An 18543-nucleotide genomic window follows, 5' to 3' on the forward strand; every position below is an offset into this window, starting at 1 on the left:
ATCCGACATGAAATTAGGACTTCAAATGTAACTTCCGACTAGGAGAGTAGCAATTCAGAGCTCCGAGGTGTAATTGAACGCGCCATCTCTCTAAACAGACTGGTGGGCGGAGTCTGCAGCGACAACATGGCCGTGTGTGATTCTTAATATGCAGTCGATGGTCTGCAGTAAAATGAGGCCGATCAATGTGTTGATGATACTCGGGGCTGTGACGAGCAGCGGGGCGATCCTCGCGACGGTACTGTTCTTTGTCTTGTCCACAACGGTAACGTGCGCGTGCTGCTACGATTTATATTACTCATAACTCTGTGTGCGTGTGTGTAACATGCTCTCATCGACAGGTGTACGCACTTTAATAAACTCTGTATTAATAGGTAGTTTGTACCTGAACATCACTTAAGGTTCTCCGAAAACATTGGTATTTTGTGATGTCTAATGTGTGTTAGACAGTTACAGTATCCGCTTCCTGTCAGCTGTGATCAGCTGATCAGCTTTATCTTTGAGAACCCCCCCCCCCCATCTTCAAGTTCCAATAGCACATTTTAAATATTCATTACTTTCTCTCTCACAACGAATTTAATTAGATTTATTTTGACCGATTTTAAATTTATTACAGATTTATCTAATAGCTGTATTTTTTAATTTTTTTTTGCTTTTGACTCGCAGTAAATACTTTATGTAAATAATAAATTATTTTTCAAATATATTTATTTTTTTCATTGCGACTTGTATGTAATGAGGGCTGGACCATTTGGGCTCAATTATGTCAGGGATGAATGCAGATATTCAGTCGATTATCAACAATGGTTGATGATTTCACATTATTATTGTTTCTTCTAAGTTTGATTGACTTTTCCTTCGGAGGGAAGGATCTGGTTTTCCTTTCTTTATGAGCAGAGATCAAAAAACTTGATAAACAGCAAAACATTTAACAAGTCAGAGGTAGATCGATTGCATGTTAAACCTCCTCACATTTCTTGTACAATGCATAAACATTATATAAGCTATACATTGGACTTTTGTCATATTGCTGTTGATGACAAATATATTACATTAATTATCGATATTGTATTTTTACCCTATTTGTAACCATGTTTTAATGTAAAGCTGTGAAACATGAGTTCTATGATTTGTCAAAACATTTTGAAAAAACCTATTATAAACCAGATCAATGTGATGACGTCAGTAACATTGGGTCTGCCAGTTTAACTGTTATCTGTTATTTAACAGTGGGTTCTGGAACAAACAGTTTTTGAACCCTGAGCCTTTCCGAACGGTTTCAAACATTAACTCTGTTGTTTTCCGAGATTATGTTATTTGTTAGAATGAACAGAAGGTTTTGGTTCATATATCAGGGTGAGACTTAGGAGGTTACGTGTCCTGCAATTTAATGCCAATTCACTGATGTAACCCCTTTGTTTTTCCTGCTGATATTAAGCCCCTTATATAATAGCTTTGTGCATTTCCTCAGACTGTTGCTCTTTGCCCCGGCCACATGCAGCTCGACCTCTTGTGACCCAATTCCCTGCTTTTGTAAGGACTTATGAGAGTGTTGTGACCTTCGGACCTCACAAGCACTTCTGATGTGATCTATAAAGAGCGACCTGTTGGAGCCAATCAAGTCTGTTAATAATCAACGCTCCCTTTACTTGAGCACGGCGGAGCAAGTGCTCTCTTTCAGTTCTTGGATAGCGGTTGAACAGTGAGGGTATAGCTGATTGGTTTAGAGATTGGATCTGCGTCGGCCCTCAGAGGACCTCACTAAGGGGCAGTCATGCGTCTGATAGGGTCCACTGTCTTTCTCTCTGTCCTAGTGCAGGTTATGGTAAGAAACATTTGGATGGAAATACTTTTTTAAAGATAATAATTGTGCCCCAATGGCTGGGACACAGAATGTCTTGTTATCGTGTGTGAATGGTGCCCCATTCATTCTTTTAAACGACACCTGATTGTGCACTTTAGAAGTAAGCTCCCATCAATCATCTGTTTTTCTTGTCCCTCTTTCTTCCTGACAGTCTGCCCCGACAGAGGACTGGCAGACGGCCACGTCTATTTACGACTTCTCAGCGACAGATATTGACGGCAATGTGGTCTCCCTGGAGAAGTACAGGTAAATCTTTTTATGATCTTGTCTCTCCCTAAATTAAGTGCAGCATCGTACCACGAGTCCAACTTCACTAAAACACAATGTATAATGTGTGATTTTGTATTTTCAGGGGGGATGTTGTCATCATCACCAACTTTGCCTCTAAATGAGGCAAAACCCCAGTGAACTACTCCCAGTTTACGCAGATGTACACCACGTATTCTGGGAGAGGTTTACACATCCTTGCCTTCCCCTCTAACCAGTTTGGGAACCAGGTACTCAAACAAATGAGTGTTTTATTAAAGCTGTATGATAACACAGACTTAAAATTGCTGAACATTTTGCACAGTGTAAATAAGCTAATCATATTAGAAAATCATCTACTTTACAGCTTATGTTTTACTGGTGAAGATGGAAAAGCATTTCATATCATCACATTTTTATGGTTTTTATACTGTAGTAAATCAAAACAAATGGTGTTTATCCACATTGGTTTAGTAGTGTCTTATTTTGAAATGGTATAATTGAATATACTGTAAATCCACACATATTGATTGGCTATCATCTCCTTGAGTAATTTGGTTTCTTCTTTGTTGTACTTTGAAGGAGCCTGGCAGTGATTCTCAGATCAAACAGTTTGCTGAATCTTACCACGCTAACTTTGACATGTTCAGTAAGATCGATGTGAACGGAGACAGCGCTCACCCTCTGTGGAAGTGGCTGAAGGATCAGCCCAATGGGAGGGGCTTCATGGGAAAGTAAGTGGTGAACATAAGAGTAACACTGGGACAAAAAGACACACTTATCTTATTGTGAGAAAGGTGTGACGACAAGTTACATCTGGTATAATGATATGAAACTTGCAAATATGTCTCTGAGTGGATTCAAGTGTTCACTCTGTGATTATTAACACACGTTTTTTTTCATTTTTGCAGTAGCATCAAGTGGAATTTCACCAAGGTAAATATTAATATAAGATATTTATTAATATTTCAAATATTTAGATATCACCAAGGTTGATAAGTAATGAATTATCTATGCTGGTTATTTTGTGCACCAAAGCCCTGTCTCTACTATATCCTACCATTTTTAAGATGTACAAGATAATGTTTGAAATAAACCAAGAAATGCTTATAATGAATAATCTAAACCTAAAAATATTAATAAGACATATATTTGGATTTCCTTGTTTTTTCCTCTCTAGTTTTTGATCAATAGAGAGGGGCAGGTGGTGAAGAGATACGGACCCCTGGATGATCCAAGTGTATGTACAAATATTTTTTACATTAATAAAATGTATTTATAGTTTGTATTTTGATTGTGGTATATCCTTTTTTATATTTTATTTCTTATTTGGCCTCTTTATAATTTGCTTTCAGAGGAACACTTACATCAGAAGGCGCTAAGAGCTTTACTGTGTTAATATAAACTGTCCAGATACAGTGTAATAGTGTGTAAAGATGAATGAGTTAAAAAAAAAAGGGATCAATTAATAAACAAAAGCCAAGATGGAGACAGGATCTCCTTTAATTTAAAGATCTAGGGTCCAGGATTCAGGATTAACTATCATCAGAATCAGAATCAGAATTCTTTTTATTGCCATGTATATTTGCACATACAGGAAATTGCCTTGGTGTGGTTGGTGCACTTTACGAACAACAAATTAAAAACAACAATAGCGAACAATATAACAATATAAAAAAACAACAATATATACAGGAATATGAATTGAATATAATCGTGATCTATGTTATCACCTGAAACTAAGAATTAGTTTCGGGTTAGTTTTTTTTTCGGGTTAGAATTAGTTTTCTTGGTTTAGAATGATCCATTCATATCTACATCTGGAGCAGGTCCTCTTTCACATAGTCCGCCCTGTTGCACCGCCATGTTCCTACAGTAGCTCAGAATGGACGAACCAAACACTGGCTCAAGAGAGAGCACCTTTCGCGTTTTTATGTTCCCTGAATGCTACTGCAGGTGCAAGGCACAAACCTTAGAGAGGGAGAGGCGGTGGTCTAGTGGCATAAACTGGGACTATGGGCAGAGAAGGTCTCTGGTTCGTCTCTGGTTCGACTCCACGGAGAGACAACAAAAGACGAACCTGGATTGATCTGTCCAAAAATCCAAGAGTCTCCCTACCCTGTCTAGTGCCCTTGAGCAAGGCACCTTACTCCCCCAACATATGCTCCCCGAGCACTGTACATGGCTGCTCACTGCTCTGTGTGTCCTGCACACAGATGGGTTAAGTATCTTAATCTTAATCTTAAAAAGGGATTTCAGTTGGTTGCAGTCTCCGACTTCACCACTAGATGTCACTAAATACCACTTAACATGGATTTGATGTTTAGGATAAATAGTTATTATCTTGCAACATAAGTCACCAACACAGAAGTGAAACATGTGTCTGCTAACGGATCACATATGTGTGTTTTCATGTCTCTCATGGACATGTAATTGATGCCACCTCTTTAATGTGCTTTCTTTCTAGGTGGTGGAGAAGGATCTTCCCAAATACCTTTAAACCCCTGATGAAGGACTGATACCTCACTCACTGATACTCAATCCAGTTTGTCTTTCCATCCTCCTTCTCTGCCTCTCCAGCATCAGTGAATATAGTTTGGATCTACCCCAGATCAGTGACGGTCTGTTCACAAACCCGCGTGGCGGACAGAGCAGACCTGATGAAAAATGGTGTACAAACATTCTGGGAGAATTTCAAAGCTTATATTCATAAGTTTGTCTGGAGAGAAAGAGAAATCATCCTGTAACCCATCATAGTAGAGTCATATCTGACCTTGTTCTCATAATAAACTGCTCAAAAATGTTGACCTAATTAAATTTAGTCTGTCAGTAAATTATTTGTATTTTTTAAGTATAAATATTTATGTTTTTTTTTTAGAACATCTGGTATACTTGTGGACAAAGTTTTCATTGTATATAATAGGCATAGATGTGACTCAAAATCCAAAAGCCCGAACAGTTTAGAATTTATTTAAAAGATTCAAGCAGAGTATTAAATAAGCTTCCATATCGTTTTATGAATGTGCAGTGCACCATGGTTACCTAGACCAAAGTAAAAAGAAGTGCCTTAAGATTGAGTACAAAAGGATGTAGAAATGAATTAATATGAGGATTTAGTTTAAGTGCTGTTTTTTAAGAATAAATTAGCTCTTATTATACTATATGGTCTCTGGACATGCACAGTCAAACTAATATCAACAGTTTTATCAGCACTCTAATCACCAGAAATGTAATTTTCGTTTGGAGTTGAAGAGTCATTCCATCAAAGGAAAGTGTCCATTATAGTCCAAATCGATATGATATGTTATATTCTATGTTGCTGAGGTTTGGAGCCAAAAGTGTTTTGTGCACTCAAACACTTCACCTGCCTCTCCATCAGCTTAGTGGTGAGCAGATGATGAGTGCATTTTCATTTTGGGTTGAACTATCCCTTTAACATGAACTCGTTGATTCATGTCAAACGATGGTTGCTCTGATCGGGATTTCAGATCTAATATCAGAAACGTGCACCTGACTGGTTGGTGCTCTCAGTCCTCTCTGACCTATGACCTTTTTTTCCCCCTGTTGTCTGGAGCGGAAACACCGCGAACCCATGTGAAACAGAGCCAGTGATTCACCACAGACACGCTCACAGACACTCTCACAGACCTCTCAGACTCCATCAGCTCAGGCTCCTCTGCATGCGATACACTGAGCATCCAGGCTGCGGTTCCCTCAGGCTCCTGCAGAGGTCGCCATGCTGCCCCCCCCCCCCCCCCCACCCCACCCCACCCCACCCCCAGCAGCACAAAACCAGTCAGCAGCAGCTCAGCAGCAGCAGCCAGTGCGGTGCGGTCGACCTCAGCGGAGCCGAGAGGAGCGGGCTGTGTGCGGGCTGTGTGCGGGCTAGACATCGCACAGATGAAGGCACCGTCCCGGAGAACCGTCACATATTCCTCCGCTTGATTATAGCTCCGTATCAGACGACACTTCCCCTCCGTCCTCCCGCCGGCAGAGCGCCGTCGCTGCGGGTCTTTCATTCGGAGGGGCCGGGCTGTTTTTTCCTCCGGGAGGCTGAATGGAAGCAGCAGCCGAGGGAGCGGTCGGGCTGTCGGAGGCCGGGGACGGGAGCCCGCTCTCCGGGGCCGCAGCATCCGATGATGGGGACACGGTGGTCGGAGTGAGCTACGGGATGGACGCCGCCGACATGGGTAGGTCGACTCCTGTCAGACAAACCACCGAGTGTGTGTCTCATTATCCTCGCATCCATTGACGTGTCAGAGTCCGAAGATGCCTCCGTGACCAAAAGTCCCGACTCATCTTAGCTAGCTAAGACCTTGTGAGCTAGGCTAGCAGCTAACCCGGCTGAATGGAGGGAGGCAGGTGAAGTGAGGTGTTAGATATAATATGTATGTTACCGTGTCATGTATTATTATGTACACCAGTGCTGGTGCAGCCATGACACACAACACACCGAGGCCAGGAGATGTCTAAAGGACCGACACGAAGCCTGCTGTATCTGGAGATATTTACAGTCACCTGCCTTGACGTATAGAAAGGACCAGGGGCGTAGCTAGGATTTCCCTCATCTCCTCCTCGGTCTTTTAATCACAATAATTGAATTGAACGGCACCACGAATTATCACCACCCGCCTCCCACAGGCTGCAGAAGGACCTTATATTTCTTATCCAAAAACCATTAACGCCTCAGTGTTGGCAGCTGCTGGAGACAGAGAGTCCAACGTTTGGCGAAGAGGACGGCTCAAGCCTCAGCCACTGTCTGACCGTGACAGGCTGAGACACCTGTCACCGAGACAGCAGCTCGGCTTTCAAGGGTGTTTCTTTTCACTGACATAAACATAAGAAGACGAGAAACAGGCCTTCTGCTTAGCTTTTTAGGTTCTCGAGTCATTTTGCGTTTTGCATTTCAGAGGTAGAGCTAGATTAAACCAATAGAGTGGTTTGATGAATAAACAAAATAAGGCTTTTATTTTATACAGATGGAGGGTCACATTTTGTAAAGTGGTATATAGTTAATCCATAAATTATATTTTGACTACAGAATTTCATTAAACGGGTGTTGTTACAATACCAGAAACACAAGTTCACCTTCACTCTTGAATCAATTGAAGCTTGTTTTAGATTTAAAGTGTTTTGATAATTTTGGAAGCAAGATCAATTTAGTGGTGTTTTTTTTTTTCCTATTTAGGGCAATAGCCAGCTAAAATTATTGAACACATATATCACTGTATCCACTTTAATGTGGTGGCTGGAATTGCTTCTCATTGGTGAGGTGTCTGATGTCAGATGGCATTGATGATAATAATGCTGCTCGTAACATGTTTTAGCCAAAACACCTTGCTCAGTCAAATCCTAATGTTTGGTGGTGAATTGCATCGCTCATAGAGATACTAATTCCTCCCTTTTATCAAACTTGGCAGCGATATGGCTCAAAATGACAAGTTTTTTTTAATTGTCTCTTGTTTGGGAGAAGAAAATGTAAATTTCTTGTAGTGTGTAGTTAAGCAGCAGCAATGTGGTCCCTTCACAAATTCTCTGTCTGAATCACATCTCAGCTTCTTAGCTATCAGCTTGCTCATCTCAAAACTTACCTGTATGATAATGTTTCTGCCAGAATATGATCTTGTAACTGCTGCCTGTTCGGCACCCTAACTCCACAGAAGATCGTTAACTGAAAGCCATATAGCCAGAAGAGTCCACCCTAAAGAACATCGTTATTTTAAGTTAATTTCTTTCATACACAAAAATGCACTCATGAATATTTTTTGTATTTATGAATTCTCTTGCCCAGAGGCCAGATGTTCCCCACACCTGATCTAGAGACTGTTTAAAGCAAGTTGCAGTAGCCAAGTTAATAGATGGATCATAATAATAAACGACTCTGACATTTTTAAGATAAGATATGTGCTGTTATGTAAATGTTACAACATTAGGAAATGTAGGTTAGTAAATAGTGACCCAAATCTATAATGTATGTGTTTTTTTAGCTACACGTTGGTATCTGTCATTCTGCATTCACTGGTCATGTACTTCAGGGTTTGAGGGTTTCCATTGTCCCTGGTGAGTAAAGTGGCTACCTTGACAGGAGCTTGGTTCTGCTACACAGAACAGGCTCATGAATCTAAGGGCTGTCTGGTGAGGGTTAGTTGTCCAGCTTCATTGGATCACAGGATGAAAAGGGAAGTGTGGAGCCTTTGGCTGCAGTCGTCAGTTTTTTTCTTGCATGCTAGATGGAGCCTGTCTCACACACCTAGGTTAATTTCACAAGTGTGTGTCTGCTCAGTCATGCACCTGCACATGCAATGGAAAACACAGGCCTTTCTGGAGAAGAGGGTCACATTTGCAGCTTTATGTTGTTTTTTTACTTGTTAGTTGTTGGTGTCTTGTCTTAATTTGGAGAGGCAGATAGCAAATATGAGGGAGGTGCGACATTCATCAAAGGTCCCTGGTTGAAATCGCACTACGGATGTTGTGGCTTTGTGGCCGGCACTGTAGCCGGCTCATTATTGAGTACACCTGTCCCCTGTGAAATCTATTTAGATTAATGGTTAACAGTTATTCAGCATTATGTGACAGTGGTTGTGAGAGCATTAAAATATGATGTTTATAAAAGCAGCAGAGGACAGCTTTTGGTAGTATTTTGGGATTTGTGATCACAGTGGATGAAAAGACACTGTTGAGTTTTTAACACCACACCATCTGTAACCGTGTTACCCCATTTAACCTCAGCTTTATTCATCGACAAATGATCTAATGTTGCAGGTTGAGTTGCATTAAATATTATTGAAGCAAGCTATATTTCAATTATGCCCGTGATCCATGCATCACTTACCTGATATGCTATTAGTGCAGCATTTTATGATTGCTAAAGAAATCAAATTACAGTAGAGGGCTGTCTAGTTGAGATCTTGCAACAAGTCATCCTGTCAAACAAGAGCGACTCAACTTCTAAAGACACTGGCTGTTTCATGAGTAAAATAGACGATATAATCCATTACTCTATGAAGTTGTAAATCCAATCATCTGCTATAGAGTAAACAGTATTCCTATGCTGGAGCTGGTTGAATAAACAGGCTACTGCTGTAAATCTGTGTGATTTCACACGTCACATGTGCTTAGAATACAATTCCTGAACAAAGCAGCCAAAGCTGTCTCTGAAATACATGACTCCTAAGGGATAAATTCAAAATGCAAAAATCTTTTTATTACACGTAGTTTAAAATGTATGACTAAAGGCATCAGACAATATTTTTGGTAAATAATGCTATCAGCCCCCCAAAAGTCCATATTGGTTTGTTTCTAGATTTAAACGGTTTTCTGTGTCTCTATTTAAATCAGGGAATCGGAGTTATCAAATTGTAAAAGCCGACCTACAGACATCTTGTCATACTGTTATCAAACATATTAGCATTACATGAGTTTTGATCTAGTGATATTATCAGACTGCAGTGCTCTATCATAGTTTATGTCAGCCTGTTGTTTAATTAATCTTACATCGTGTGGTGTTTAAAGAAAGATTTTTATCACAATGTGATGTGTCATTAAGTTGTCAATCTTATGCTTTTTATTACTAATGGTGTGTGCAACCTCTGATACAAAGCTTGATAGGTTAGGCTATTTGGTGTGATAAGCCCTGGACCAGGGAGGGTTGTGGATCACAGCATGACTCCTATGCATCATCTGGCAGTGAAGGGTCTTAAAGAGAAAGTCTGCTCAAGATTAAAGGCTCTTCAGCTGGAAAATGTTTAACCTAGAGATTGTGTTAATTTCTATGACAATGCAATGACTATGTGTACAAAGACAACAATGAGACAATAGTCTGAATTAGACACAGCCATGTAAACAACATTTTCCGATTAACTTAACCTGAATAATGTCATACTCGCAATAGGCAATATGCAAATTTTACCAACTGCTTGATGACATACGCCCCTGGATTCCAGTCTAAACAAGATGGCTGGAGTAAGTAAGACATTTAGTTTTTGGGTGAGGGATAAACTGTAGCTATGTTTTCAGGGTAATGGCTTTGATAAAGTTTTGGGATGACCGCAAACACTGGCAATGGTTATATTTTGTAAAAGGTGAGCGCTATGAATGCAGTATTCCATTAATAGCTCATGTAAACATTATATGAAAAATAATGTGTTATTTAAAATTAAGTCAAAAGTCAGATTTGGGTTTTCACGTCGCAGTCGATGTGACATATCACTGGTCTATAGAAATAACATCAAATGAAAATGCTGCAAAGGTCAAGCTTAGTTCTTATTGGCTCTTGGACACGCTGGATGTTCATGTAACATGTGAAGGTGCTCGAAAAAGGAGTTTGGTGAACGTCAGACCCCGCGTAATAACAGCCTGCAGTGTTCAACTCAGCTGCTGTGTATGTGTGAACACAATGTTATGTGGGTGTCACAGCTGGCTGTTCAAAAGCTGTGTGAGTATTTAGTCCAATTCAAAGATTGTCATCCTCAGGCAGTCGCTGGTTGTCCCTCTTGACTCCTGCTGTAAGTGTGACAGCATTAATCTTACATGTTCTCTCACCTTCAACCTCTGCTGTAGTCTTTGGTTGTTTTCCTCCGCTCGTCTTTCCTCTCCTCTTACTCCCTGTTTGACATCTACCTCTTCCTCTGAGTGATTCCTTCTGCTCTAGCCACTCATTTGTCACTATACATCATTCTTCCCCCTCTGGTTTTCTCTGCTCTCTGTTTAAGGCATGGCCCGTCAGAACTGATGACGGAAGCACAAAGGGCAGTTGCCTCCTATGGAATTCACCATCCCTCTGTTTTCCCTGTAATATTTCTCTTTCTCTCTCTCAGTCTTATCTGGGCCAGGATCAGTTTGTATCCTGGCTTGTTTTGGAGTTTGACCCTCTGCCAGGTTTTTTGAAGTCATATTTTATGACATAGATGATGACGCAGTTCAGTTACGTCTTTCCGTGCTGCTTATTTCATCTGCAAGCGGGGGGGAAGTGGGCCACACTTGCTATTTTAACCAACACTCGGCAGGAGCGTAGCGCTTGCTGCTGTCTGTCCCTTGTGCTTGAGAGGGTTTTGTTTCATTTTCTCAGTAAAACCCACTGGGAAAATCAGCGAGGGAGAGAGAAAAAGAAGAGATGGAGACAGCGACAGGGAGGAGAGACACTTAAAGAGATTAAGGCGGTAGTTTCTTCTGTTGTGGGGAATTTGGTAAAATCGTAAAGGACTCTATATATAGATCCCACTGAATGATACAGGCTCAGCGTCACACTTGCATGGCTTGAGTGTCTTAATGCCCAGACTTCAGAATAAGGGAAGGACCCGCTGTTTTTAATTAAGAGAGTGTTACTGTGCACACTGTGGAGGCTCTAATTGTTTTATATCAGCACCTGCAGCATGTGTGCAGTCAGACACGAGCACAAAGCTCTGAGCCACCCACTCAGAATTAGTGGGAAATATTTTCAATGAAGAAAGTGTTAGAGTGTTGCCAACCATGGGGCTTATTTATTACACCTATTCTGGTACAAGGTCAGGTTGGGGCCTGTTCCTGTTGAAGCTGAATGCATGTTCTCTGTTTGCACATGTTTGTTTCCTCTTGTCCTGCTTCCATCTACAGAGCCAAAAACATGCTTTTATGTGAAGTGGAAACTCTACACTGTTTCTCTCTATGTATTAGTCCTGTACTAGACAAATTACCTGAGCTGTGTAGATCAGCTTTTAGTTACTAAAATGGTTAACCAACAACAAATTTTGGATTCTTTGTTTGATGTGGTTACTGACTTTTTTGGCTGGATCACAGTAGGTGATACACAAAAGTATCTTCTTCAGACACAGGTGCAGGTTTTCACAGCCATATTAAAAGGGTTTTTTAGAAGAGAATGTTTTGTTTCCTGTTTATCAATTCCGTCCCTGGAGGTCTTCAAGGTTGTTATTTTGCAGTTACAAGGTTGTGTTGCGCTCAGATTGTTACATGTTAATCTCCAAAATCCCACACGTGTGTGTGATTATTACTTTCTCTGCACTGTAGAAAAAAAAAGACTGTTCACTCCTGTCCAGGCTCCCTCCGCAGACACCTTTCTTTTTCCTCCATGCTTCTAGGTTTTGTGGCAGCCCTGTAAAGTGGAGTCTTTTTCTATTCGGTGTGGAGGTGGATCAGCAGCTGTGGGCTGTGTTATTTGCTGCATTGTAGTTTACAAAGGGCCAAGCCTGCTGTCTGACAGTGTTTTCACTGGGTATTCATCTGGTCCTACAGTAAATTGATCTTTGAAACCACAGGCAGTGCAGCCTGCACTCACAGAGGATGCTCTAGAATGGTAAATGATAGTATACACCTTGTTGATTGTATGCCTGAGGCTACTACACAACAGTGGTACCAGATCATCTGCACTGTGAATTTGCTGACAGATGACAGATTGCAGAGCTGGTCTGTGTGATGCAGCACTGCCAGTGTTTTTAAGGAACATACTGGGATGAATTGAGGTATGATTTTCAGGCGCAGTATTGTTACAACCATTTCTCCTGGGGGACACACGTTTGATTTTATGGTTGTTTCAGCTCTAAAGTATCAATACTCTAAACATGCTTGTATGCTTGATGGTGGGCATGCCAGACGATTGCGGCTGGAGCTATCATGTCATAAATACAACAATAATTACAATCGGATGCTTGGGACACAAAACATAGAAGGCTTCCCTAGTAACATTCCATGCAATGCTAAAGAGAAGTACATTGAAAATAAAATGCACAACCAGATGAAAGCACACCAGGTTAGTATTTGTAGAGCAGATTACTCTCTTATTAACTCTTATCTGTCAATTACCTTCTGAGACACAGAAGATGCTGAAGATCCCTCAGTCCATGAAACAACCTTTTTGTCTTGGATGACAGCTTTCTCTGTATTTTGAGGATCAGCAAGGATCACTTAGCTCATTCGTGATCTGGGAGCTCAGTACTGAAAAACTTACTGAAATTGCATAAGAGTCTCAGCACTTGTGTATATTTGTGTGCATGTTTTTGGCTTTACCCAGAGAACAGGGAGCTTCTACGCCTCACTTTAGTCCGGGAGAGGAAAAACCTCCCAGAGGGAGTATAGACCACGGTATAATGATTGACACATCAAGCGAATTGTATTAATGTAACGTTCCCTGAAGCTGATATCCAGGAGAAAACGTTAACTGAAGGCGCGAAAGCAGAAATATGAATTACTCGTTTGTTAATGTGTTTTTGTACTGGCTGAGTGGATATGTCAAGTCACAGTGTTGGAGGGCAACACATTCCCACCAACACACAGGTAGATGTCTACATCCCTGAAAGGGAGACTGAAAGGATGCTTATGACTTCTGTGTGTCTCTGTGGTGTGTGCAACAACAAGCTATGGCGTTGAGAATATTCTGTCAGGACTTCGCAGAGCAGTCCTCTGCAATAAAGACAATGCTCTCTGCATCTCCTTACTTTGGATTTCCATTTCAGGCCTTTCTTAGGAAACATGACACTTTCCTGCCAACCTGTTCCATCAGTCTGTTCCACGGTAGAAGTGATGAGATTTAGACAGCCTTTATTAGCTGCTGTCAGTAACTCCGTCGGTAACTGCAGAGCCAGTCAGTTCAGCCACCCCTCATTGTCAATTTTCGTGTATAATAAACTGAGTTGGACGGTGAAGGCCTGCAGTAGAGGCTGAGTACTTGCAGTTGTTCCATTTTATTAATATTTGCAGTTTCTTTTGTCAACCTTTTCATGCGCAAAGAAATTTAGAGCCAACTGAATTAATTCCTCTATTCAATCTTGTCTCTGAAACACAATAAAAACGTATATTTCTTGATTAAAACAGTTGCATTAAAGGTGATGATGAACAAGCAAAGCAGACACTGTATATAACAGGCTGACAAACAGACAGTCTCTTGACTTCCACCTGTCCTTGCATTGCCGCCATGTTATCCTGATAATCCAGACAGTTAGTCTGGAACCCTGGTGGGATTGGGATTAGGGATAGTAAAGTAATAGTGACCACGACTTGGCTGGCTTTGCATTTGGGCTGCTGCCTCTCTGTGAGACATTTACAAAACCTCAGCACATTGCGGATTTTCTATTGATCCTTTATTACAAAAAATGGTTTATGGGCTCTGTAAAATGACAGATGTATGAAGTTGAGAAAAACAAGTCATAAATATAATTTCCCACCTGTGCATACCAAACCAGATAATTGATAACAAGAAGATCTACTCAGTTTTTGATAATCATTTCTTCCCTGGTTGCCATATCTTTGAAAATGAGAATACAGATCCCACTAATGCTGACTGTATTTATTCATGCCTGGAATTCCACTAACTTCAAATCAACTTGTGTTTAGATTGTCAGTGAGACAAAACAAATACTTTTTTCATTGCTGGATTGTGATGAGCAGATTTCTGTTTTTATGTTATAGGACAAACAAACAATTTATTATGAACATAATGGTCAGATTAATGGATACAGAAAAATACAGTGTCTGTCTCTTGAAACTCAGTATTATATCTCACTTTCCTTTAGTTAATTTATTTTGCCAGCAGCAGTCTGTATGCAGAATCGGTTCAATACTCATCGTCTAGTTCTAAGCTAAATGTCTCAAAGGGAGCTTTTTCTGATCCGGCTGAGGGCAGGAAGTTTATTATTATGCCTGCTTGGTTGCCTTGATGCTTTCGATCCTAATGGATGACTTGGCACAGAGAAAAGCTGTCCTCTGTCCTCTCCAGCCCTCTGCACACAAAGTTTGTCTCTCTCTTTCTCGTAACGCTCTGCTCTGTACATGTTTTAAAGTAGTAGCTTAGTCAGTGCCCTAAAAAGTGTTGAGCTTGGTACCCAGCCTCACTGACAGCAGAGGTCGGAGGGGCTTTCCCAAGTGCACCGCTTTGTTCAGTAAATCAGAGGAAAGCTGAAGAAGGGAACAGCTTGTGAATGTCTGCTGATACCACCATGCTGGTTAGTTAATTCATGTTAAAGTATTTAGAGGCGGTTTAGCTGTACCTCCCTTTGTAGTAAGTAGCTGGCATTACTGATTACTTTGCCTGTGGCTCCCTGTCTGTGCGTTTACATGCAGTAAGGATAAGCCGTAAGGATATTATTCTGCCAGAGTGCCGTGATTGCGAGCAACATTTAAGCCTCTTCTGAATAGTTCAGCGTTAGGAAGTTGATGACTTCTTAATCATAACTGTCACCATCCAACTAACTGCAATAATGCTCAGGTGGGAGGAGTTATTGATATACTGAGATGCACAAACAGATACACCTGAGTTCACATGCACAGTTGCAGCAGGAGTAAACCTTTTTTTTGTGTTTGTGCATAGTAACATCATATCCTAGTTACAGAAACACACAGAGGCTGGTTGGGTTGGGCTGGAGTTCTCTGATAGAAACCAGGATACTGTGACATGTAAACACTTATCTATGTTTGTGATCCCTGTCCAACCATCTGCACATGTGCATCTGTAACACAAGTCACATTAGATATGGTCATAAAAACTACAGGAATTAATTTGAGAAAATAAATATCATTTTGGTATTGGTCTGTTAAAAAAAAAGTGAAAAACGAGATGTGGTGTTTAAAGGTCCAATTTTTTGCATCTGAATGTCAATTTTATTGAACTGCAAGTAAAGTTACACTATAGTTGGTCAACTTTTTATATATGAGTGAAATGTGGAGTTAATCCCAGTTTCCAGTTGTTAAGTTGGAAAAATGTAAATCTACACTGCAGTAGTTAGGGTTATAAAACATGTTAACAACGACAGACTGCCAGGCTCCAATCTGGGTCGATAGATCCCAGTATGGTCCTCTGCCTCACCAGATGTGGCAAAGCAGTGTTTAACCCTGTAGCCTCATTGCAATTCAGCGATTCTGCCATGGTCTCTTGATCCCTTGGTCCTCCCACAGTCCAGAGACATGCAAAATTGGGTTTATGTCAATTGGAGAGTGTAAATGACCTTAGTGAACGTGTATTGACACTGCGATACAGCTGGGATTGGCTCTAGCGCCCAAGTGACCCTCAAGAAAACAAGTGGTTTATAAATTTGATGGATGGATTTTTTTTTTTCGCCCCTGGTGTGTAGAGACCTTTAGAGGTGTGTGTGTGTGTGTGATTACTTACTTGTTACTTGACAGAGTCCGGCTGTCTCTCTCTGCTTTCAGTCTTTCTAATGTAATTGTGTTGACTGAAGTAATTATTTATTTAGAAAAGAAGTTGAAATTTTATAGTGACAGATAAAAATGTTTTCTTCTTTCTTTATTCGCAAACACCAATATGTCTGTGAAAGGTTCAAATTGGCAGATAAATCAGTAAGACCTTAAAGTAAACAATAAATAACTTTGATTAAAGGTTAAACTGAAAGTATCGGTTGTTGCTTTTCCATTACGGGTGAAAAGAGGAAAATAATTATTGACTAGCTGAAAATTAATAAAAGCAATAAAAAAAAAGAGAGTTCCTCTTCAGCTGTTGACAGAGAGCTGCAGATCATCCTGTGTACCAGGTAAACATATTATCCAAACATATTCTATCAGACCCTTTTACTGCCTCCACCTTTTACAGGCCAGAGATGCACTCTGGCTGACTGGTGTGCACGGATGGGCAGTATTTATGATACATACATTTAAAATACGTATTTGAAATACAAATAGTATTTTGTTGTTTGTATTCGATAGGTTTGATCAACATGGATTAGTATTTGGTTTCAAAATACTTAAAGGGATACTTCAGCCAAAAATGAAAAAATTCACTCATTATTTACTACCATTATGCTGATGGAGGGCTGGGTGAAGAAGAGTTTGAGTCCGCAAAGCAATTTTGGAGTTTCAGGGGTAAACAGTGTTGTAGCCAAATCCCCAAAATGTAAGTAAATGGCGACCACCACCTTCCTCCATACAGCTCCTGTGCTGTCATCAAAGTGTCCATAAGCCCCGACATTAAAATTTGACTCGCTTTCAGCCTAAATGTCTGCTGTTATAATCCTAGCCCTGAGCCGCAGTAGTTTTAGCAATCAACAAGTTCTCGCTGATCTCGTCTTGCGCCCCTTGGCCGAGAGCTTGCGTTATATTGTTGTAGTTCACATCTTCTCTATTTGTGTAACTTAGTGGGGGCTGTTTTGTGTTTCATGAGAATTGTTCTCAGATAACTCTATTGAACTCTATTGAACAAGACTGCGTGGGCACGATAATTGAAAATACACGCCTCAAGGTCGTTCTCTTTTGCTAGTCTGAACGAGATTGGAGGCGTCGATAGGCAGTAGCCTATGATGAGGGACATGAGTGAGAGAGAGGCAGACAAAGACTACAAGAGGTAAGAGAGTTGAGCTGGTGTGCTGCACTTCTTAAGCATTTATAATTATACAGCATCATTATTGAACAATGCTAGTCCCTTGCAGCTAACCCCTGGTCTTGCATGCAATTCAATTACATTTATGGTAAACATTTCTCAAACTCATCATAAGACACACTGCTCTAACTGAGTTTTTGTATATACGTAGTTTATTTTGATACATGGCTTGGCTGCTTTATTTAGTTTTTAATTTATTTCGATAAAATATATCAAATAAATAAAATAAATGTGTTTATTTTTATGCTTGGCTACTGTATTGTTTTCATACACGTACAATAAGGCTATTTTGTATTTTATTTTTAATAATCAATGCCCTGATGACACTGATTTAGGATCAGTTTGCCTTCCTGAGTTCAAACAGCAACCATCACTGTTGCATAACCCTCCTGAGCAGAATGAACTAGGCTGAGGCTATCCATAAATCAACATATTCTAAAAAAAGGAGCTCCCCAAGGCTGAACTTCCGCAGCGTCCTTGACAAATCACTGTCATTTCCTCCTCACACTGTTGTAATAGATTGTAAAACACAAATCAATGTTACACTCCACCTTGTATTTAGTACGCTATCGTGGTGTTTTAAGGTCAGTCCCACTTTGACACAGTAATCAAATGCTGCTTTATTGTGTTAATAAAAAATTAACACCTAATCGATAGCTGGGGCACCGTCACTTAGCCTCTGCCAGGATAACAAACAATCATCTCAGAGATGGCCTCTTACTTAGCTCATCCTCCGGGAGTCCCAGTATTGATCCCATCTAAGTCAGACATTGTTATCAGTAACTCACATGAATGCAGCCCACAGTTTACATTATTTATTTAAAATTAATTTTGTTATTGTGTCATTGGGTGGTTAATGTATCATTGAGATACAGTACAACATTATATCGTGATATACTTCTGTGTCCAAAAGTTGATTCCATCACCTAATAAATTATATTAATTGATCTTGACTCATTACCATAGTGACATCAGTGATCTTAAAATTGAGTTGGCTCATGGTAACAATGTATTCACATGTACCACGGATACATCAGGGTTCTCCATAAGGATGTGAGGCAGCAAGCCGCTGGGAGGGTAGAGAGAGAGAGAGAGAGAGAGATCTCTGTATGACATGTTA

At 40.4% G+C, this 18543-nt stretch overlaps 2 protein-coding genes across 5 annotated transcripts in view; both read left to right on the forward strand.

The window, feature by feature from the left end:
- The first annotated feature begins 82 nt into the window (after window positions 1-82).
- Window positions 83-4927, forward strand: gpx4a (glutathione peroxidase 4a). 3 transcript variants are annotated; one of them, XM_062395113.1, is made up of 7 exons: window positions 83-238; window positions 2016-2110; window positions 2217-2361; window positions 2693-2844; window positions 3022-3046; window positions 3291-3350; window positions 4578-4927. In XM_062395113.1, exons 1-7 carry the CDS (start codon window positions 149-151, stop codon window positions 4608-4610), a joined length of 600 nt encoding a protein of 199 aa, XP_062251097.1. In that variant the 5' UTR covers window positions 83-148; the 3' UTR covers window positions 4611-4927. The 3 variants fall into 3 exon arrangements, with proteins under 3 accessions (XP_062251097.1, XP_062251096.1, XP_062251099.1); XM_062395112.1 differs by having other exon boundaries at window positions 108-265; XM_062395115.1 differs by lacking the exon at window positions 83-238 and adding an exon at window positions 1658-1825.
- A 1041-nt stretch (window positions 4928-5968) lies between these two features.
- The window catches only part of pip5k1ca (phosphatidylinositol-4-phosphate 5-kinase, type I, gamma a), a 42483-nt gene continuing 29908 nt past the window's right edge, over window positions 5969-18543 (forward strand). For both annotated transcript variants that reach the window (XM_062395110.1, XM_062395111.1), the window contains exon 1: window positions 5969-6300. In XM_062395110.1, coding sequence (XP_062251094.1) covers window positions 6168-6300 — 133 coding nt within the window. In that variant the 5' untranslated portion in view covers window positions 5969-6167. The remainder of the gene's footprint in view (window positions 6301-18543) is intronic.

The sequence above is a fragment of the Platichthys flesus genome, chromosome 9 (genome assembly GCF_949316205.1).
Source record: "Platichthys flesus chromosome 9, fPlaFle2.1, whole genome shotgun sequence".
In the NCBI taxonomy this organism is placed as follows: Eukaryota; Metazoa; Chordata; class Actinopteri; order Pleuronectiformes; family Pleuronectidae; genus Platichthys; species Platichthys flesus.